Source organism: Anopheles coluzzii, chromosome 2, assembly GCF_943734685.1.
Source record: "Anopheles coluzzii chromosome 2, AcolN3, whole genome shotgun sequence".
Lineage (NCBI taxonomy): Eukaryota > Metazoa > Arthropoda > Insecta > Diptera > Culicidae > Anopheles > Anopheles coluzzii.
In genome coordinates, this window is record NC_064670.1 from 82044090 (window position 1) to 82067434 (window position 23345).

A 23345-nucleotide genomic window follows, 5' to 3' on the forward strand; every position below is an offset into this window, starting at 1 on the left:
AGAACTCGCCGAAAGATGATATCTATTTGAAGAAATTAATTTGTAACTTGAGATTTCGTTAAAAAGCTCGAACAGATTGAGAAATGGAAAACAGAGAGATGGTAGGAAATTCAAAATGCGCAGACGCTCTCTATTTCCCCGCCATCATCAAGCAATTGACAGCTGACAGGTGCTTCCAGTCGCCGGAAGCATACCGACTGCAGACTATAGGGGTTGATAGAAAATTTTAAAAGTTTTTGTTGTACAGGTTACAGCAAAAGCATAGCAATGCTGTAAAATGAATTAAGAAAAAGAGCATACATGCAATTTGTTGTGTGTTAGTTGGAATACAAAGTGTTTCAAAAGCGTGGAAAATACATACATATTGATCGTGTTTCATTGAATGATAAATAACAAATACTCATGCAAAAATGTTTAACTTTTTATACATGACACTGTACGAAAGTGTACAAAATGCTTGACTTATTTTTCTCTTCAGTTTTTGTATTACCCTCTTATCATTACCACTATATCGTATAGAAAAAACAGTAGACAAAATTGCACAAGGATGCTGTAGAGAGCGAAAAAGACTTTCGTGAGAGAAAAAGGAGTGTTTTTCTTCTCCAATTTCAAAAATTTCTCTCTTACATTCTCGATTTTAGCCAGCGTATGTATAGTTGTTAATGCAATGCTATGTGCTGTCTCTCTCTCGCTAGTCGGATCTCTTTAACATTTAAAGTACTCACCGAAAGGGACGAAAGAGTTGTGCCTATTTTGCGCGTGTCTGCGTGGTCGCCTTCCGGCGGAAACGAATCTGTTCAACCGAAAGCTTGCCCATAGAGGACAGGTCCTCTCAGTCGTGGAGCAATCGTTGTGTCGTTCGGTTAGAGAAAGGAAAGCAATGCGCTCGGCTTGAGTGACCCTAGTTGCCAAGCCAACGGACGCGGGAAACGGGTCCAGGGTTTCCGCTACACCAGCAGCCAGGCAATGCGGTTGGCGTCGTAGGGTGATCGGTAACCCTCCCAGGATATAGCAGCTTGCGGCAACTCGACCACTTAACAAGGGTACGCGCGTCCCGTATCGTCTGTGCCAGGCGAAGACGAAACAGAAAGTTGGCTCTATTTGAGTTGCTTCTTGTATTCGTTCGGTAAAGTCCGAGGCTAGTGAAATTGAAAAGAACTTTGCAAGCTTGTGAAGCAGTGGTAGTGAGCGGTTGGTAGCGCAAGTGAAAAATACGACAAAAACACACACCATGTGGTTGCGCTCGTTCATTTCCATCAAACTCCTTGCCGGTACTGCAATGGAGCTAAGTAGGCATCAGCCAAAGCGTGAGCATTGCATCGTGTCAGTTACTGTTCCTGTTAGTGTGGAGGTATAAAAGAAGTTTTACCAAAGTGTGTTGCGGCATGTTTAGGCGGGAATGATTGCATCCTGAAGCAGAGCGCATAATATGCTGGAAACGGTGCAAAACGCATAATGCATTTAAGAAAATCAAATGCTCATACTGTGTAATGTGCGAAAATGTAAGCTCTTTAGATAAGTTAGTAAAGTGAATCTAATGCACGATTGTGTGAAATTAGGCAAGGTCTGTGCTAAAGTATTTGCAAGCTAAATATAGCAAATAAATGAAACCCTTGCCAGTATGCAAAGTTAATGTTTCCGGCTTGGGCACACCGATCATTACTAGTGTCCGGTAAAGTGACATCACACGATTCGAATCATTGTGTATCTGTTAGGTGCATTGCCTTGGAACGTTCGCGTGGAAGCGGACCCACCGAGGAAAACACCTTCCGCTTTCGGTCCCCCTTGTCCACCAGACGAAATTTGCAGTGAAAAATAAGTGAAGCAAGAAGTGTGTGCAGTAGTGTTTGTGTGTATGTAAATGTGTATGTGCTAGTGGGAGAATATAGTACATGAGTGCAGTTTCCGTGAACGCGTACGTGTATGTGTGCTTGTAAAAGTGAACGTGTTAGTAAAACGGTGTATCCCACATTCATCCCAAATACTGCTTGCCAGTAAGTACAATGCAGGTGGATGCACAATGTTGTTTCGTGCTGATTGCAATACCAGCAGAGGGAAACGATTGGAATGTGTGCAGTGTGTGAATATGGCCAGTTGAAGCCTAAACCTTTGATGACGTATGACCGAGATGCACGATTGTATCGAGTGTGATATTATTTAGAGTGTGCTCACCAGTGAGCTGGTGAAAGAATAAGATAAAAGATTGGAGAATAATCTATAGGAATTTTTACACTGAAAGTGACGGAATAAGCATGGCATGTACCAACAGGATGTGGAATAACCGAGTATCACTAATGTTGTTTTTCTTCGTTTTATGGATAAGCGGGGGTAAGTCATTTGTGCTTGAAACGTTGAAACCCACAATAAAACATCTATTCTTAAAACCCACCCTTATTTTTATAAACACTTCGGGATGTAAAAATGATTACAGCTTACAAAACAATTTATTTATAATATACATATAGTTATGTGAGTTATTTTGATAAATTTGATTCTCGTTTGCGTTTGTTTTCGATAGTAAAAAGTATATTAGAATGATCAGTGCAGTGGATCAATAATGTGTTAAATCAAACTCATTACTTGATAATTACGCTATAGTTACACTGTTCCTGTGTCCAGTCCATTCTTATCAATCATTTTAAATCCGTCCAAATTGCAAATGTTTCAATAGCACCTGGTGTAAATGATCTGATACCGGAAGCTCGGTCCAAACAGACGCAAAAAGGAACCGCCACTGCTAAATAAAATAGTACAGTTGTCTACCTGCATGACTTAACAACATGCCCGTCGTGGGTTCAATTGTCGTATGGACCATCCTCGCTTAGCAAGTACGGACTATTCGGCTGCGTGGTTCTAAATAAGTCTCGAATGCCTGTATGGGCCGGCATGATCGCGTAGGTCGTTACCGACTGTTCTCTGAACCAGGACAATAGATGAGTGGTAGTGATAAGAGATGTAAAACTATGTTTAGGATATCAAATATTAACATCAGTTTTCGCAGTTCTCATTTGTAATTCTCCTGCAATGTTGTTCTCAGCTGAGATATTTGACATTTATTTTGTACCTTCCACACACTGAAGAAGTATTATGTATAATCAATTAAGACTTACAAAGTATTGAAAAAACAGCTCAAACAAATATATGTTGATAGTGCAACCAATATATTAAATGTTTAATAATAATAAACATGCAAAAAATATAACCTATTTTTAAAATTTGCGTATCAGACCTAACTAAGTTTATATAGCACGTATACAAAATTCAACAAATGGCAACCAATCCTTGCTTCTCGTGGTATGAAAAATTAATGTAAAGCATCAGCAACACCAACCAGTATAAAACTAAAAATAATCTTAATCCATACGCCTGTAGCGAAGAGAACAAAAAGAGGCAAATTTCATTTCGAGCATCCGAGCCTTGGTATTGAAAATCGAAACGCAAAAAATCGTTTCATAGCTAAATTATTCAATGCAGAGAAAGAAAACAATGCAAACTTGAAATGTTTCGATAGCAGTCGAAACTATTGCAAGCGTATCAAAAATACAGGGCCCGGCTCGCAGACGGTTAAATGAAGAAATCGGTAGTGTCGGTTATTGGATTCTTTAGTGGTCGAGAAGTCGGCCTCGTGACCGTGCAAAACCGGATGACAGTGTTGCGGAAACTTCTTCGCATGTGAAACCGTACACCCTGTCGCCTTTATCGCAATTGACTGGGTACGCAATGTTGCGGATTGGCAAATCTCAAACAGAGTCCTGCTCCTGTTTCCTGCGGCGTACCGGCAACGAATCTTCGGGAGACATTTATTGGCAAGATGTACCGCAAGACTTGTACCACATGCTGAACACTCGCAGCTTGTGTTCCGGCTAGCTGTATGTGAATTGCAGCGGAATCATTGCGGAAGGAACAATTTCGGTGGGATTCGTATAGTGAGAGGTGATGGAAAGTTTAAACGAGCCTTCCAGACTCATGGTGACATAGCAGCCGCATGGTATTGCGTAACGCACAGTTGGTTTAGCAAGGGGTACCCGCTGTTTGATATCGTTTTTGTGATTTGTTGATAAATCATAGCCCACCTTGGGGCAAGTGTCCGCATGCAAACTCAGCTGTGGTTTAGTGTAAATCATTGGCCTTTTTTTCGATGTATATTTTATGAATTTTTAGAATCTACGAACGGTATATTGTTTGGCACCCGTTTTGTGATACACGTTTTAAGTAAGCCACATAATGACATAATGACATGACAACTGTTTTGGACTCCAATCTAAAATTATATTAAAATAAAACAAAAACTCTTAAAAGTTAGCTTACATTACAATATGGCATACAGTGTTCAGGAGTTGGCTTGTTTTTCATATTAACTAAGATTCTGTTTTTTAAGAATCATTTTGATATTTGCGCAGTTTATACTCTTACTGAAAGTTTGATACTTATTTACACAACAATTTAGGGTTTTTTTTTATCTCGGACATTATGATATTTAAAGTCAAAATAACCTAATGTGACCTGATCTGATACGACTTGATACGATCTACTTTTCGTTTTAAATTAAGATAACGTAACAGTTGTAATTATATCGTTAACATTAATACAGTAAAACAATCATAACTGTCGCACTTGCTCTTCAACCATAGTTTATACAATGGCAAACGAATGATGTAATGAACAAGAGTGCTAATGCATTTTTTGTTGTTTAATTTTATAGGATAAACTAACAGAATATTAAACCATGTAATGTCATAAAATAACATAGTATAATTAAATATAGTAAAGTTTGGTATTGCTTAATTTAATTAATACTAAAATACAATAAAATATTATGTTTTAATTAATGTAAACTAATAAAATGTAATTGATAATGTCAAAATTCTTAATGATGTGGTTTGATGTGGAAACAAACTTTATGGTTAATTGCTTTGCTTGATATAAATGAAGTTAAATTCGAGCAATACTACTGCCAAACCAGTTGTGTAAACAGTCCAATATAAGTGTTGCCGTATATAAAAGGTTTTGAGAAGGAAACCATACAGCACGTTACGTCTCGAGGGGCTCTTCGTTTTGTTGTCCCTTCAACAATTGGCTGATATTTGATTCCGTTTCACTTGAGTTGCTGAAATTCGCCTTCTAAACGAGCTACTAATATGTTTATACGCCATCGGATTGGTGAGCCACAGGGAAAAAGGCGCTAAGCCGCCCACCGGAGACACTGCTTTGGCATTAGCAATATTGTGTCGAATAATAGAAACCGCCAGGCAAGGAAACAATCCTTTCTTCCTTTTGTTTGCAGGTGCAGGCTGAAAGGGGAAAAACAAAACATTACAAAACCCAACATGGGAAATTCAGTCGCTTGCTATCGCATAGCGAACGCCTTGGGTGTAGAACCGCAGCTTGTCACGTGCTGCAAAACGATGAAGAAGATATTTGTACGAGTTGGATTTGGAATTTGAAGTTGAATCTGTAACACCGTCATGCTTCTATCAACACGCCATGCCAGTGAGTGCTGAAGTGCGCCAAAACAAATATTTGTTGAAAAAACAAATGTCTATCGCACGTCTAGCTCTCTTGTAGAAGATGAAGCATTTTTTTATTTTTTTAAACTAAATTAATTTAAGCGAAGAGTTTTTTTTTGTTTCAAACAGTTTTAAATTAATGTTAGTTTTAAATTAATGTTTTTGGTAAAACTAATTAAATTTGAAATATTTTATAATACAACTAGTAAAAAGTGTGTTCTCACACTTTACCCAGTAAACAATACTGGTTGTACTTAAAATTGTAAAATCAACATGCTGGGCACAACGACCGTGTTATCGGTCAAGGTTTGCCTGAACCACTACTAGTTGGATACACTAAGGCTTTGGCTTTTAGTGACTTATTGACTTGCTCCATATCATAATAGTGTCCTACTTATGGGAGCTTTTGGGACTAGAACTCATAACGGGCATGTTCTTAACAGATACCTCTATTGGAAGATTTAAATAAATTATTTGTGAAGGTCCCATAGTACATCCGACAACTCGTACGACTTAACAACATACCCGCCGTGGATTCAAGCCTAGAATTGACTGCCTCCCCGTAGCAAGGACTGACTATCCGGCTGCGTGGTACTGAGTAAGTCTCGAAATACTGTATAGGACGGTTTGTCCGTGGAGGATATTACGCCAACTAGCAGAAATATTTGTAGACCCATTTTAAATTAAACGCGGTCATTTTCCTTTAAATTGTTAAGTTGTTGTTATAACTACAAAATTGTTTGATAAATATTGGGATATGAACGAGTCGTGAATATTTAAACAAATAATCTTAAGCATAGAAAACGAGTTACAGTAAGTAAATTTTATGGAAAGCCTGCTATGAGAAAATGATTAACTATTCAATTGATTTCCAAACGTTCTCTCTGACCATACGTAACTGCTTATTGGTTTAATATATCAAACATCGATTGGCCAAAAACTTTATGACAAAAGCAGCCCAAGTCATAAACTTGTGCGTGTACAGTTTAACACATCTCATATACAAGAGAAGGCTTTAAATTCATCTCGTAGTCTTGAATTCGAAACCAACATATAACAGAAGCTCGATTCAATTTCGCAATGATCTACACCATCAGACAGATCTAACAAAAAAAAGGGTTAGCTGTTATTCGAGGTTGGCAATTTTATTTATGATTTACACTGCGCTTTGACGCGTCCATCCGCAACTCGTCCCATTCGGCTGGAGGAAAGCTCATAAAACCGTCAACAACCGACCGCAACCGGGTAGGACGAAGCATCTTACTTTTGCTGCCAAGACGTAGGCTGGCGTCGTCGACACAAAGTGCTTGGGGACTTATCTGTGTGTATCGCGTTGTCAGGGAAAGGAAAAACAATTTTCTTATCCAGCTCTCGCATGGACCAAACATTGTGCGGTGGATGGTGCAAGTAAATTTCCCATCGGACCATCTTCGGTTCCTCATACCCCGATTCCATCTTGTTTTGTTTGGTGCCCTTGCGGAGGTTGCTTTGTGTTTGAGAGTTTACTGTCTGTTGGCATTGTCGAACATTTTTCACATTTTTGAATCTCTTTACTTTCCTTTCTTTTGTCAGTGCTTGCCTTTTTTTAAGTACTAAAACTTTTAAGAAATCCATCGCACCCAAATCTTTAGGCAGCGAATGCCGTCGTAGAAACGAACGCCGAATGAAACTTTTTAAATTAACCGATTGAAGCAAGAGATTGTGGGTACATTTCTCTACAAGAGTGTACATTTTTTATATATATTAAACGCCAAATGGGTACCACGGGGAAAGCAAAGTTGAAAACAATAGGATAGTACAAAAAAATAATATAAAATTGGGTTGTGTATTTGTATGACCGAAATGTTATAGTATATTATACTATTACTAGTTTCCATAACCACTCCATAACTCCTAGTTTTTTACTATATAGCATTTTTACTATATTTGCAAAATAAATGACAAGGGGTGTTGTCAGTAAGGGGTGTTTGTTTGTGGCTGTAAAAAGGAATTTTACACATTTGAAATTATTCCTACCATGCATGTAGCTCTTACAATAATTGATTAACGTTATTTTGGCCGTCTGGTATCTATTGTTGCACTTGAATGAATTACAATAGCAGGTTGAGTTTTGTAAAATTTAAAAATAATTTTTATTTTTTTAATTATTTTGTTGGATTGTCTGCACCTTCCATTACATAAAAAAATCCTGTTTGGCTTACTATTGGCTGTTTTTCAATATTTTTTGGGCTAATTTATCTTAAGCTTTTGAAATGTTGATTTGAATGTTCATATCGAAAAATTGATCATTGTTTTGCATTTACCTTTATCACAATTACTCTCTTAATAGTTTATACCGAATTAGGATAAACATTTCGGAAAAGTCAATGTAAGACATTGATTTCCTTATCACATTTTTTAATTTACATTTTTTGCAACCGTGTTTGTGTGTCCATCGCACGAACTCACCGTTCCCGTAGCAAGAACTAACTGCAAGGCCACTGTGTAATATTTGAGTCAAACGGAAAAGTATTAATCAAACCCATTCTAAAGAAACGGAAATTTTATCAGTATTATAGAAGGTCGTTAGAGACTTCACAAGATTCGTTGAATAATTATTTCATTAACCTAAGATATTGCTGTCAAATTACTCTGTCAACAATTGTATTGACAGGACGTGTCGAATAATTATGCAAAAGTGTAAGATAAATTAACGAGTGTTTCTTGCGTTTCAATACTAATATTTTTATCAACGCATGATCTGCCGCATGATACGCATGATACCACTTCGTACCATACGATGTTTTGTATGACTACATGAGTAATGTAGATTTGATGTCAATGTTTAAAAAAAAGTTGTTCGTACTGGAGAATATTTACTTCAAACAATTGTTCAATTGTTCAAAAAAAACTAGTAGAACATGTATAGCAGCTGAACGTCAAAATTTCCATTTTTTTGAAACATTTTCCAGTTTGAAGCGACTCATAAATATTATACCAGCACATTTATGATCCTAAAAAGAATTATTTCATTTTCATACAAATTAAATTGATTGAATTCGTTGTAAGAGGTTCCACTGCATTTTATTAGGGGAAATTTTGTATCAGAGCACCTGCTTTTCCAAATCATTCCTGAAGTGAAAGTGAAAGTGAAGTTTTGTAATATTGCTATTTCTCCTGTGTCATGGGCTCAAGCCCCGAATAGACCGTGTCTCCATACGAAGGAGTGACTATTCTGCTATGGTAACAATAAGTTACCGAAAGCCAAGCTCACTTTCACTAGTGAGTACAGGCAGGTCTTGACCGGCAACGGTTGCTGTGCCTAAAGAAGAAGAAGAAGAAGACATCTTCTATGCATTTTGTTATTCCCACACTTTTTACGTAAAATAGAACACTTTCCGTAACTTTTATCTGACGGAAAGTTGTTTGACAAAAATTGGTCTTCGTTTAAGTCAGCTAATGCAAATGTTTGATAAAACATTTTGCTCGATTGCAAACGTCAAACAAGACACATAACACCAAAACCAAACTTTTTCTCCTACGATCGAATCACATAATTGGCTTTTATATCTGACTGCGTGGTATTTAATCATTCTCGTATGCTTGAATAGGCCAACATGACCTCGTAGGTTGTTATGCCGAATAGAATAAAAAGTTTGTTTACAAATATATTAGTTTCTATCCTTTTCATTTTCAAATAAATCATCTCTATAAAATAAAGTAATCCATTTTTATTATAATAAAGCATGTATCCTGTCGAAAACATATCGAACATAACATTATTGATAAAACAGTAAATAAACCAACAGACAACCTAATCATAGCTTCATTGCTAAAAATAAAAAATGGGTAATGCAAATCCAAATAAGAACGGACATGAATATTAAATGTACTTTACTTATCATAAGACATTTTGACATACTTATTTTGTAATCCTTTTCTAAATCTGTTACACACTACCAAAATTTAAAGAAACGCCTTTTACGAATCAAAATAAACGGATGGGTCATCAAAAGGATGGTCAAGCACTGAATATTCATCCATTATAGGCGTAGTCTTTATTGACAGCACAAGAGAATGCAATTTATTCATTTGATGTCACGTGCAGCTTGAATGATATATTATTCAGTCAATATTTACTTACCCCCTGTTATTTGCAACTATTTAGTTCAAAGCTTTTGACCAGTCGGACCATTTTTGACCGTTTTCCGCACACTGAATCCGGATGGAGATTTCCTTGGACTGGTGCATTTTGTATTGTCATCACCACGCTTCATTTGGCATTATTGGCTGGTGGGCCTGATAAAAAAAAAACGATGAGAAGCTGTGTGTTACGTTAAGTGCAGCTACGACGGGAGCCTTCTTTTGGATGATTCTTACCATTCTTACCACCACTTCCATCTTCCATCCGGCTGGACGCCTTTGCTTCTTTCGACAGACGTTTTCATTACACACCAGGTCGCACCAGACATCGTCCCACATGCCACTCAAGTGTGCCACTCGTGTCTTGATGTTCGGGGTATTCGTGATTTTTACTGAGATTTTTCTCAGTACCATCGCTGGAAGGATAAATACTAAGCAGCGATTCAGACACTGGCTCGCTTCCCTTTTCCCACTCTCAAGTAACACGAACTAGCCAATCGCAACCGTGAAACGGAATGTATAGGGAAAATGAAAGTCCTTCGAATACCGTCCTGTCGATCGGATGCCATCGTGCGCTTCCTCCTCCGGAACGGAATGACATCACGTAAACGAAATGATGTTGCTTAACGGGTGATTGGATTGTGGAGAAATGCTTTGTTGATGCTTCACGTCCGTGAGCGGTGTTGAGCGGGTACGTAAGACGAAGGGATGTTGGTCTCTCAAGTGTGCATGATTGTTTTCCACTTTCAACGTGATTCTTTCTTTCTGACGCCTGTCTCGCTGGGCCGTTGGTTCAGGCACGTGCGGCAAGGCGCGATTGTAACTAATTCCATTACCAAAAATTGTCAGCACTAGGCAAAAAAAAAGATGGCGTTTTTTTGTTAGTATATTTTATTCTGGTTAAACTCAAGAGTCAATCGAATGAGAGATGGCTGGTGGCAATAAGTCCCTTCGCAAGAGTCAATAGGCATCTGTCATCCAACCAGATTTACCACAATCCGATGCGTAATGGTAACTAGAAAACGATTTTTGTAATAAATTTGTTCCCTGTTTTCGTTACCACATGGTCTTCCTAGATTGCAGTATCCTAAACCCGTTGCTCACAAATCACTACCCGCACCCGGTGTATCCGTGTGATGGCCGGGCGCTGGGAGGAAGTCCTCAAAAGTTACTTCATGTTACACATGGGCAATGAAAATTTATGAACAGCGAATATACAGCGCTCACAGCGGAAAGGTTACGCTCAATGGCACGGAACTGTCAAACGAGCAGCAACGCAACCATGTCTTTGCTGCCTCCCTGTGCCCTGCGTATCCTTCCTACGGTGCCAGTTGAGTCTGCAATGGTTGCACAGCCAAACCGCGAAAGACTTTCCCCAACTTTTCGCGCGACACGAGCCGGTTCTATGGTGGCCGCGTGTTGCTCGGGTGCCGCCTGGGGCTTCTTTATCATTCTTCTTATCGTAATCTGGAATCACGCTCACTGTCTTACACGCTCCGGTGAAAGTTGTCTCTGCTGCTCAGTCGCGTTACGCACAGTAGAACAAAATCTACGAATGGTGTTGGACAAAACCACCTTACTAATTTTTCATTAAAAAAAAACTTTATTAACTACTATTGATTCTTAAAAGAGAAAAAAGGACAGAAAATCAAAAAGCGAAAAACATAACATGATTTAAGAACAAAAACTATTTTTTTAGCGGGCACTAAGCATAAAGTGTACACAAATGTTTATGCTAGCTAATAGATATTGAAGAAGCGGGTGAATAAAATGCAGCATTATTCATCATCGCGTTTGGTAATGCTGGTTTATCTGTAAGCCTTTTGATTAATGTTGATTAAATGTCGATGATGTCCAATTATAACTGATCAAATATTAGTCAAACCCAATTGTAAAAAATGCCATTGAAATTTGTTAGTGTGAATCTTACAAACGATTCGCCTCATGTAATTACTACTATAAAATTTAATCAAACATGTCTACACATTTTTTTCGCGATAAGGTATTTAAGCTTAAAACAAACGGTGTTTGATTGTCAACTAGTAATGTTATATGTGTCCTGCAACATAGCCATTAATTGTGGAGCGAATGAACAGAAATTATTTTACATTTTTTCCTGTAAAAACGTTTGTTCGACCACTGATTGTCTATTGTATTAATGACCGGATCATTTGACGTGGTTTTATTTGTAAACGTTTAAGAAAAAGTATCTCATTATTTATCTTTATTTTTTATAATTTTATTTCCAATTCACACTTTCAAAAAGTAATTATTCATTGTGTGACCTGGCTGCTTACTGCAAGTTCATCACAGTACTGTTTACCGTTCATCTCGTGCCTCAAGCATACTGATCCCACCACCGTGCGACACCTAGCGGTTAGATCTTGCTTCGCCACCAGCCGACCCGTTGTTTGGGCCATGTTCTTTGTCAAAGTTGTTTGATTTTTGGACATTTATTATTCCCACAGCTCCAACCTCCGTCGCGGCGAAGAAACGCGCGTTTGTTCATTTTGGATGTTTGATGATTTTTTTTTCGGTTCCTTTCTACTTTCTTATTACGCTTGGTTCGTGTTGTTGTCTCCAGTGATCTAGAGTCTACCGATTGCTGTACTTTTTTGCAAAACGTTTTGTTACAGTTTTTTCACTGGGAAAAGAGAACATTATTTTGTTTTGTTTTTGAATCGCCTTCCCCCGTTCCTCAAGCCTTACCCTCACATCTTTTGATGCGATCTCCAGCATGGCTAGTTGTACAAATAAGATCATCCAAGTGACACAGCCATCGACAAGCAACAATAAAACGAAAGCAATAAAGCCTGCTTGTAGGAACGGTCGCTAGACAAGGGATGAGAATCACGGCAGAAATTAAGTTTGTTTTCTTGTTGCGACCGGCAGCAACGGGAATTTGCGGGAACGAAACGTAGAGAAAGAAAGAGGCATGTGGGCAGGGTAGTTCTTTTACCTAAGCTAGAATAGTCGTGTTTATTTTCGTTTGCACCGTTTCGCCCCCAAATCGTTGCCCGAATATGTGCCTCCAAGGGGCAATCAATTAGGTGGCTTCTATCTTTTTACTGCTGTTTACTGTTTCGTGTTAGTTAGTTCTTCCCGCGGGGCCATCCTACCTTGGGGGTAAGGATTCCGATGTCCCAACACAGTGGTCACGGGAGTTTGCCACGACATGGTAAGGTACGTCCCAAATGGACGTTTGCCTTTCGGATATTGTGCCCGGGTGTGTCTCCCATACTCGGGTGATGATTGCAATATCGTTGCACATCGAGCAATATACGAACAGAAATCTCACGGGTAAGATGTGTCCCACTGCTAAAAGTTGATTGCATAAAAGAGGAGATATTTTAGGAACCGTTCAAATCCCCGCAATAGTATTGACGTAGAAATTGGAGTTTGGCCCTGCTTTATCAGCGCACTTCTTCAAGATTTATATTTTGTTTTCAACTACCAAAACATCCTCTAAACGGTTCCGTTCCCTTCAGCGCTCAGACCTTTGATATAACGCTAAATTGAAAAACTTTGGACGGATTATTATAGCAGCGTCACTGTTGTTTGCCTTACTTTACCTCGCTAACTACTTTGTCTCGGTCGTTTAATTTTCATCTACCTAATTGCGCGTTAAAATGAATACCACGTGCGCAACAAAAGGGAACTCCCTGCTGCGTACCTGTTTCCGTCTGTTAAATCACCATCTTCCACCGTCCTCCGACCTCCACAGGTGGTTCCAAGCGCGTAACAAACAATGGACTTTCCTTAAACATTGCCGGTGAGCGATTTTCTCAACGCAAACAAAAGCCGTTCGTGTACTTTCAGCCCGCACGCTGCAAAAGACCGTCAGGACACTCTCCCTTTTACCTCGCACGCCGCACCAGGGGAAATCAAGCCTGCTCAAGATGGAAGCGCACCGCGGTATGTTGTGTGCAATGTGATTTACCTTCCTGTGACGGTCTATTAAGCTAATACATGGCTACGGTACGTGCCCCTAAGGAGACACAACACAAAGCAAATCGTCTGTTTTTTTTGCCAAACCGTTCGTCTCGGCACAGCCCTGGCCGGATGTCCGGCAGAATGTTTTCTTATTCTTTGGTTTGCTTTGATGATGGTCGGCTTTTATTTTATTGGCCAAGTAGTTCGACGAAAACTGCTTTTTACATCCTTTTTCGTCCGATGTTCTATGGCATGATGCTGAATACACGCTGGTATTGCGTTTCGTTGAGTTGGAAAAACAAAGATTGTGTAGAATATTTCCTGTTCAGTGAGATTAGGCTATTTATTTGGCCCAGTTTATCGCTCATATTTCAGTATTATGAAATGCAAGAGTATATCTAGCTGACAATGAAAAGCTTCTAAATCATGTTCTATCCTAATCATATTTTGCTTTGTACATTATATATTAAGTTCTTGTATAACGCATACAAATGCCCCCATTAGTAGGACTGACTATCCCGCTATAGTAACAATAAGTTACTGAAAGCCAAGCACACTTCACTAGTGGGTACAGGCAGTCTTTGACCGACAACGGTTGTTGTGCCAATGAAGAAGAAGATCGTTGTAACAAAAGTAACTCCTTCTATCGTCAAAGATTTATACTTATTAATTTAAAACGAATCGAGTGCATCCAGCAATCATAATTCAATAGAAGAAGGTAATACGCACGCACAAACGAAATTTTGATACTTTCAACACCGTTTATCACGCACAAATCCACATGATTTTAATTACGAGCACCATTCGAGGAGATCATGACAAAAAAATTAAAAAAATATCACTTGGGTTGGGTCAATATTACGTATGCAGGCACGGTCCATTTGGGACTAGAACCCATAACGGCCATGTTTTTATGCCTTACGAGTTGAAACGTTGTGTACCACAAGACTGGCCTTGTTTCTATCGCATATGATTAAAGATTTTAATGGAATTCGCGAAGATGATTTTTGTAAAAAAAAATATTATAGTCGTATTACAATATTCATGGCTCAGTAATTGGAGTAAATGCACTAGAATACATCCACATACATGCATACATACATGTCATTAAAGCTCATTCCGGGCTAAAAACTAAAAATCATTTTAGAGTAAAAAAAATAGTAATAATTATGGATACGAATACATGTAAAATATATATTTATAAACCCATATTTATGTTATGGTTACGGTCAGGCTTAATTAAAATCAGAATATTATCGTCAAAGTTGTTCGATGACAATTCTACTATCAGACCAATGTATGAGAGAATAGAAGGTATTCTTTTTCGTGCTCTGTAAATTATGGTTCATCATCACATTATAATAAATATTTACAATTGCATATGATATATTTATGTATGCGGTGAAAACCAAAATATACGTACAATTTGAGAGCAACAAAACAACATCGCACGCTTAATCTAATCCCTTCTTAACTGAGCATAACCATCAAAGAAGCGAGGCTACCAACTACCTCAAGAGGAGCTGAAAACAACACCGCCTTCAGGGCAATCTTGCCAACAGATGCTAACGACCTACAAAGCAGAAAGGCACATCAATCAATCATCTTAACAGACTCGCAACGCCGACCAGGCAATTCAGGGTGTGGACCGACCTCCATTCCACCAAAAACATCTTAAGCAGAGTTGTCCAAAACCTATCCCAAGCAAAAGCCGCCCAGGAGAAAGAGTTTCCGACGATGAGCCGACAATTTGGTGCCTGCCGACTGCCTTGTTTCCCGAGCCTTCAGTTCGGACCCAACATTCATCAATCACATCCAAAGCTCAGCAATGATTCTGGCGATTGCGGTAGCAGCTTTCTAGGGTGATTTTTCTGGGGCGCAAATTTTGTCCCCTAGACTAATGGCTGTCATTCAAAGTTGACACATATCGCATGTGTGAGTATGTGTGCGGTTTGATGGCAAGGTGCTTTGACCTGCGGTATTTGATCCGAGACCAAAGCAGTAATCTGTTACGGGTGTATTTTCGTAATGGAGGGAAAAAGGTACAGCTGGAAGCTTCCAATTATTGTAAACGAAGAATGCTAATGCATCTAATCCTTTGCTTTCGTCCGGTTTATCGTTGGAGATGTTGGAAGGGTTTGCAACAAAATTTCTTTATGCGTGAAGCATCCAGACATTCCGAAAAAAAGAAAAGAATCACGAAGAATAACAATACATAATAATGGATCTTTTGGCTAACGGAGTAGTAATGTATCGCATTTTAAACATAACACATAACAGCAATGGGGATCGTTAATTTGGCACTGATAACGCATCTTGTGGAAACAAATGCACAATTACTTAGTGTGCTGTAAACAATGAACAATTATCTTTCTAATGATTATATTCTATTGACAGTGATTCTATTTATAACGAATGAGGGAGGAAAGAAAGAACGATAACTATTTGTTCTTTGCCGCTTATCGCAATGAAACAAAAAAGTAATAACGCACGAGAATTTGTCGCTCTTTTGCCATGCGCTACATCCTCACTCGAAAAACTGTGACGTCAGGCTGGCGGTCAAAGTGTCAACAACTTCTTTTTAACAATTGGGATTATACTACTGATGAATTCTCACCTTTGTTTTTTAGATGCGTTCTACCATACGCATCACTCTACCATGGTTTAAAAACCAGTTACACTTAGTTAGTTAGTTATTATTCCAGATTTATGTCCGTGTTCATCATGTTTGAAATGGTGAAAGGTATTATGAAAAGTTTGAAAGGTATTTTCCTACCACTATATTAACATAGCTACTTAGGGTTTACTGGAACGACCTCTCAGGTAAAAGTCATCGTGTAGTATTCAGTTGTAGTACGATATACGGTTTTGAAACTTTGTTAACAAAAATTTAAGTTTCAATTTAAAAAATCGTAACGTTTGACTTCATAATCGTTTGATCGTAACAATTCAACAATTTGTTTTTTTTATTGTTTGTAGTTATTTTTTTTTGGGGCTTTAACTATACTAACTATATTATAACTCGACTCAGCTTTCCGGTTATTTTTTAAATGAAATTTACACTACACGATAAAGACAAATAGACGCTTCAGAGTTGATAAAGCTTTCCGGTAATATGAACCCGTTATGGGTAGCTTAGTTCTATGTTGCAAATACAAATATTATAAAAATAAGACGCAGAAATTTATCATTTTTGTGAGCTTTACCAACCGGGCTCGTGCCTTAAGAAGAACATACTTGTAAGGAAAAGAAGGAAAACTGGGATATCGAGAAACGAGCGTGAAAGTGAAAGCAAAACATATTATCAAGGATAATGCGATTTTTGTGATGAGAAACAATTCCAGCAACAAGCGATCACTTGCCATGCGACTCGCAAGTATATATGTGTGTCCCCAAAGTATTTTTCTTTCTGCACAAGCTTTTCTGTAGGGTGGGAAGAAGAAAAGCCTAGCTATCGGTGCCACTTCGAAGAGGATGGAAGAGATAAAGTAAATGGAAACAAGTACTCCCATTTTCCCATCTCAGGGAAAGATTTACGAAATTCAATTTCAACCCCTCGGAGGCTTGAAGTATGGTCACATCGTTGTTGATACGATGCGGTACCATAATGGTAAACGTAAATACCCGTCCTCACGGAATGCTATGTAGCTGCAGTTTGCATAAATACCACAGCGGAGGAAAAGCGGGATAAACACGATAGTGTGATAATCTTTGATATGAAAAAGCTTTTTCTCACGCAACATCTTTGAAAGCTTTGTTATTGCCTATTGGCTAACGACATGATTTGATCGAGCTTACCGTTTGTCCTGGGACCATATTATCAAAAGCAATTGTTTGCAATGATTATTTTCAGTTGCTGAGTGAGCACCACATTTTGTTTGTTTAACATGTTTGTAACATGTTGAGATGTGCACATTTGTGTTCTATTCCTAGGCAATAGGTTAAAAGTATTCCATAGTTTTTTTTTCCACAGAGAAAAGAATGAGGTTCATTTGATTTAGCCAACTCATAACAATGTTACTTTGAGGACACATAAAACACAAAATACTTAGTATTAGCTAAGCTAATCGTTAGCAGTTTTAAACTACAGGTTAATATGATAAATAAATATAATACTGCATATTGTATCATTTTTACCAATTATTCAGCAATGCAAACTAAAATATTTGATAATAAATGTACAATACATGCCACCAAAGGATACGACCATCTGTACTGATAAACCACAACAAAAGTGCCCATGTAAGCGATGACGAAGCCTTATCCCAAACCATTCCACAAGACTGTTTCCTCAAAGGCGTTAGGAGTAGAGCTCTCAAAGCACTTCTGATCGAACCGTCCATGGAAGAAGTGCTCCTTTTGACGAAATCACAATAGCGATACGTTGCTTTCAAAACACACCCGTATTGGTGTGTGAATATTTTTCGATTGAAAATCTCAAGTTGTTTTTGCTTTCTTCATGCAAACTCTCCTAGTCAGCGCATGCATAAGCAATAGCACGAGACACGATAAAACCCTGGTTTGCCGTGGCTTGACTACCGTCTGAAGTGTGTTCCACCCTTTGAAGGATTTTTCTCATTTATTTTTTTCCCAATTTTATGTATCGATGCTTTGGTCGGTTTGTGGCTAGCTGATCACAGTACTCTAACTTGGTTGCTATGTGAACAAAACGGGGTGTAAAGCAAAGCAAAACGGTAGTAACGAACCGAGCGCATGCATACTGTGTACGGCTTCTTTAGAGCGAAATTCTTTCGAGCAGCAATGCAGCAACACTTGACGATCATTTTCTATCAAACTATGTCCCAGCGATGATAGGACCCTCCAGTGAGTGCTCCAGTGCTGTGGACGAATACAATATTTATTTTTATTGTTTATTTTTCAAAACTGTTGAAGTGTTTCATACTGTCTTTTGTTGTAGAGAGAAACGCTTTACAATATCCGAAGCAAAATGTCAGTAAATATATTACAGTATACTTTTTGTTTGTGACACTAAACAAAAAAGATGGGGCACAAAACTGTGGTACAATAAAAATAAATTAGTATAACATCTTTAATTTTTTTTTCTTTGCTGTAAAATTGTACACGGAAAAAACCTACCTACCTATTAATTTGATTGACTATGAGTGACTTATTCCATCTATATCATTCAGGAAAAAACTATTTTATTCTGTTTTATGTAATCTTTCTAGGTCTGAACAATTTTGTACACCTTTCTAATTCTATTGAGATTGTGAAGAAGAAAAAGTGACATTTGTAGCCATGACATTCTATGAAAGCAAAGCAACATCTATGTCCCATCAGATTTGCATAGATAATAGTGTCATTATCATTTAATTTACATACATTCGATATATCCGATAAAGCATAGAGATTACAAAGTGGAGTGATTTAAGTAAATGCAAATTGCCTACAAAACCCGAAACTTCCGAGGAATAGACAAGTTAAGTCCTTCCAGAACAGAAGAATATCAAAATAGGCTTTGTCGTATTCCTTCTAATGCTACATATATGGGAAGTATCTAAATGAGGAAAAAAATGTTTACAAAGTCTTCTCTTTATTTTTTAGCGAAACAAACATAGCGCTCTTGACCTGCCGCAATCAAAGATAATTTACTGTGAATTTACTGTTTTACACATAATAGTCAGTCTTGCGTGTGGGTGTGTCGATCCTTACGGGTTTTGAACCCATTACAGACATATTATTAAGTTGTACCACTAGACGAGTGTGTCAAGAACGATAATACAAGTTACATTAAACTATTTTATTAAAAATAGGTTGCCTAAGTAAACGCTGCATGTAACAATTATTGTTGGCACTAATCTCAGTTACTATTAACATTACTATTTACATGGCCACACTCTAATTAACTTTATTGTACTTAGACAAACATATGCAAGCGAAAGCTAGCAGTAAAAACTTGAACATAATCATCAAAATTAGTTAGAAAAAAAGAATTACCATTTACGCCTATTATATATTCTACCCCAAGACTATCTGACTCTCTGACATCCAATACTGTAGAATCTCTTTTCTAGCGTATAATTATGACTTCTGATCTAAAAGTCTACATGTCTGGTCAACGCTACCGCAAAGCACGACTCAACACCCACTCAATCAACAAATTAGCGACATATCCGGTTGCCCCTGCTCATGCACCTCCATCGGGAAAGGATGGTTCGATTTCTTTTTGTCACTCGGATATTCCTAGCACGATTCGGCTGAGGGAATCACTTTCGTCACCACCATAAACTTACCACGGCTATAAGGTAGAGCGAAAAAATAATCTCGAGAAAGGACAACGACTGTTCGACGGCAACAGTTGCACTTCTTGCCAAAAGTCTTCACCCGTTCCATTGCTAACCGTAGGAAGTGTCGCATTTGATTTTTTTGCTCGAGATAGATGCAGCACGCCAAGACACCTAGCACATGCATTTCTTTAAGATCCGGTGTTGGGGGTTCATCTGGGAAACGACTTTTAGTTTCTGACCTGGCAGCACACCCTACGTTAGCAGCGAAGAGATGCGCACGTACCTAATAAAGTCGCCGAGATAAAACTTCTTGGACTTGTTCGTACCATAGACTCTAGTTCTGCGGAAGCAGCTACCGGATCTGGTGTGAGAAACCAAAAGATGTTACTTGTTGCACACCGCGTCTTTGGAGGAACTCGGGTTGGGACGGCACTGCAGAGAGGTTTTGTCTCATTCCGGTTACGTTAGCTACGGTTTTCGATCGACGGTTACCCAGACCACACTACTTTATCACAATCTAGAAAGCTGAAATTTCAGATCACCCAGACCGAGCAAAGCAAACCGGATATGGGTCCTAGTGTCTGTGCAGAGCAGGCAAAGGAAGCTAGGTGCTGGTACTGGTAGCGGAGAGTGCATTTTTTGCGTAAACTCAGATTAGTGAGCAGGCAGTAGTGGATCCTTTCCAACGCTATGCAACGGACGAATGCACCGAAGCCAATGCCGGTGACAAAGTACAATGCCAAGGAAAAAGGATATCCAGCCGGAAGCGAGTTTGCAAAGCACTTCGTAAACCTCGCTAGCGAAGAACAAATGGCGTCGCTTAATCACGCCCGGTGCCAACGGTGCTAGCTGTAAAATAATGCGGATATTATTTTTGGCTCGATTTGGGGCAAGATAAGCTCGATTCGGCAAATTTTCCACCCGCCATACTGATTGCGAACGTGACGTTGGGTAGGTTTAATTGAAATCCTTAGAGATAAAGTTGCACAGAGGGTATTTTATCAATTGTTTTACTGTCCAATGTGCATGTTTTGTATAATATACCTTCTGTTTGCTTGACGGGTTAAGCTGCTTAAAACAAAAAGGAATTGTGATTTATGATTAATTAGAAATATTTCTTTAATAAGTAAATCAAACAACATACCATTTGAATTTATGTTTTGTCACGATAAAAAACACTTTGTATATGAGTGTATCGGAACTGCCGATCAATGCGAGTTAAAGAGAATACATTTTTCATTAATATAATATTTATAATAAATTTATACTTAAAATTTGATAACAATAGTTTCATAATAATTACAAAATTTAATTAAATTCTAATATATACTGCACAATGGCAAAAATGGGGCCAATATCGTATGAACGTCTTTTTGTTGCGTAAGGATCAAATCATTTTTGTTTCATGTGTGTGCATGTTGCAGGACGATATTTATACCTTCTTTAAACAAAAACTAATACAGCACTACTCTGAATTCCTATAGACAAGTTTTCCTTGTCATTTATGGGGATGAAAATGTACATGTTTGATGTCAATGGCTGAAGACAGAACCATAAATAGGATGGTTTGTAAATATGTTGGAAATATTATCGCATATTTAAAATTATAGTTTTGAGTCTATTACTCAGAAAATTATTAAAGAGTAATGATAACTTGAATATCAGAAGCAGTATAACATATTTCAAAATCTAAGAAGTGACTCGCAAAAAGTATTACTCAATTATTTTATTTTTAGTTCAGCTAACTTACGTTAACAATCATCCAATTACTTCTCATTTCTTCAACTCTTAATAAAACCAAACCATGTCATTTTAATCAATACTATCAATATTCAAACAACCATCCTTTTTTGAGCATTCTCCTCCTCCCAGTCGTTGGAATGAAGCAACAAGTTTGTCCACATCTCGCATGCAATGAAGCACTCGTCCGATTGTCATATGATAGCAGTATTATTAGTACATAAAGTTAATCAAATATAAGAATAAACTTGCCACTCCTCTCCATTCAATCTCTGATGTCACATTAAAAGAGCACAACTCGCAGAATAAAATCCAAAGCACAGAACACTGGCAGACAAAAATCAGCGACAGATTCCAACTATTCCGCGTGGTCTTCGGTCGTACGCGCTTTACTCCTTCCATGTCTATGCACGGCACAACTCCCAACGTTTGGCCTTTGTGTACGTGACAGGCATTGAAAAACGCAGCACCAAGTATACTCGATATCATTTTTTTTCTGCACGAATCTCGAAGGGACTGTCCCAAGACGAATGTGATAGACAGGGTAAGATCCGTCTTTGGAACGCTCTTATCATTAGTAGTTGCGGTTGTACGCACGAACTACTGTTGATAAAAGATTCATTGAGCGGGCGACAGCAACTTTTACCGTATTTATTTCATTTGTACAACAGATAAGAATTTCACGGTCGTTAAATCGGTATGATAAATGGTAACCGTAGTAGATCAAAATCCTGGTACCACCCCCAGCATCAAGCTGCAACAGATGTCTTGAGGCCAATCACTGTTGCCCAAACCCTACTTCTCCTCCATAATCCATACCAACAAGCCAGATTCCTCTGGATTCTGCTATTGCGAAGAGTGAAGGATAACCGGAAGCTGGGTGCAAAATAAATCCAAACCATGCATGAACTAAACAAAAACCGCACGCAAACACGGCGGTCGTTGTGAGTGGTCAAAAAGGGCAAGAAGGCGCTACGATAAGGACTGGCCCCCAGCTAATTCTTCTTCCCGAAAGGGGGAACTGCTAAAGGGTACGGGCCAGCATCCTTTTGCGAGATGGAAGGCTGGAGAGCCAATGCTTTCCTGCACCATGCCGCCTTTCATCGGCTTTTACCAAATCCATCCATTTCCGGTTCCTGCCAGCCAGCAGGATAGCCTCTTGTGCAGGGTGTTTCATATTTTATGCACAGTTTGGTCCACTTTCTTTCTTTTTTTTATTTATTTATTGCCGGAAACCGGAGGTAAAAGGCGATTTTATGGCGGAATGAACGTTCAACTGTGGCAGTGGGAGCAAAAGAAGAGTAGTAAAACGCAACAGTCTCATTTTTGCTGGCTGTGAACTTTCAGAGTTTTTACCGGTAGTGATGTCGTCCTTCCCACTTGTTCATGTTGTTTTCACTTCAATACGTTTCATTTCTTAGCTACTTGGCGTATTGCGTCTTGGGTATTTATTTTTTAGTATTAGTGTTTGGTTTTTTTCATTTTATTCTTCTTTGTTTTGTCCATTACTCAATTCAAAGAGGGGGGAAGCTTCTAGCAACGGAAGTCTGGGTGGATAAGAACATCTTTCTTTCAACAGGCAATATTTCTTTCTGCCGAAGTACTTGTTTGATTTTTTTTCTTATTCGGGTTGCGTAGGTAGGGTAGATCAAACGGGGTGATGGCAACGAATCACTAAAGCATTCCAGCATCTCCACAACCACAACCGAAGCACTCTGACCGCCGGCGGAAAATTACTCTGCATCGATCTGGAACAAAGTGAAAAAGGGACGGCAGAAAATCACCACTCTCGGCA

At 38.5% G+C, this 23345-nt stretch overlaps 1 protein-coding gene across 7 annotated transcripts in view; it reads left to right on the forward strand.

Annotated features, from left to right (window-relative positions):
* Positions 1–760: 760 nt before the first annotated feature.
* LOC120948168 (Down syndrome cell adhesion molecule-like protein Dscam2) overlaps positions 761–23345 on the forward strand; it is a 92914-nt gene continuing 70329 nt past the window's right edge. For 3 of the 7 annotated variants that reach the window (XM_040364221.2, XM_040364220.2, XM_040364223.2), the window contains exon 1: positions 765–2328. In XM_040364221.2, the coding sequence (XP_040220155.1) occupies positions 2253–2328 (76 nt within the window). In that variant the 5' untranslated portion in view covers positions 765–2252. Of the gene's footprint in view, positions 2329–23345 lie in introns of all 7 variants that reach the window. The other 4 variants (XM_040364222.2, XM_040364224.2, XM_040364227.2 and 1 more) reach the window with 3 other exon arrangements.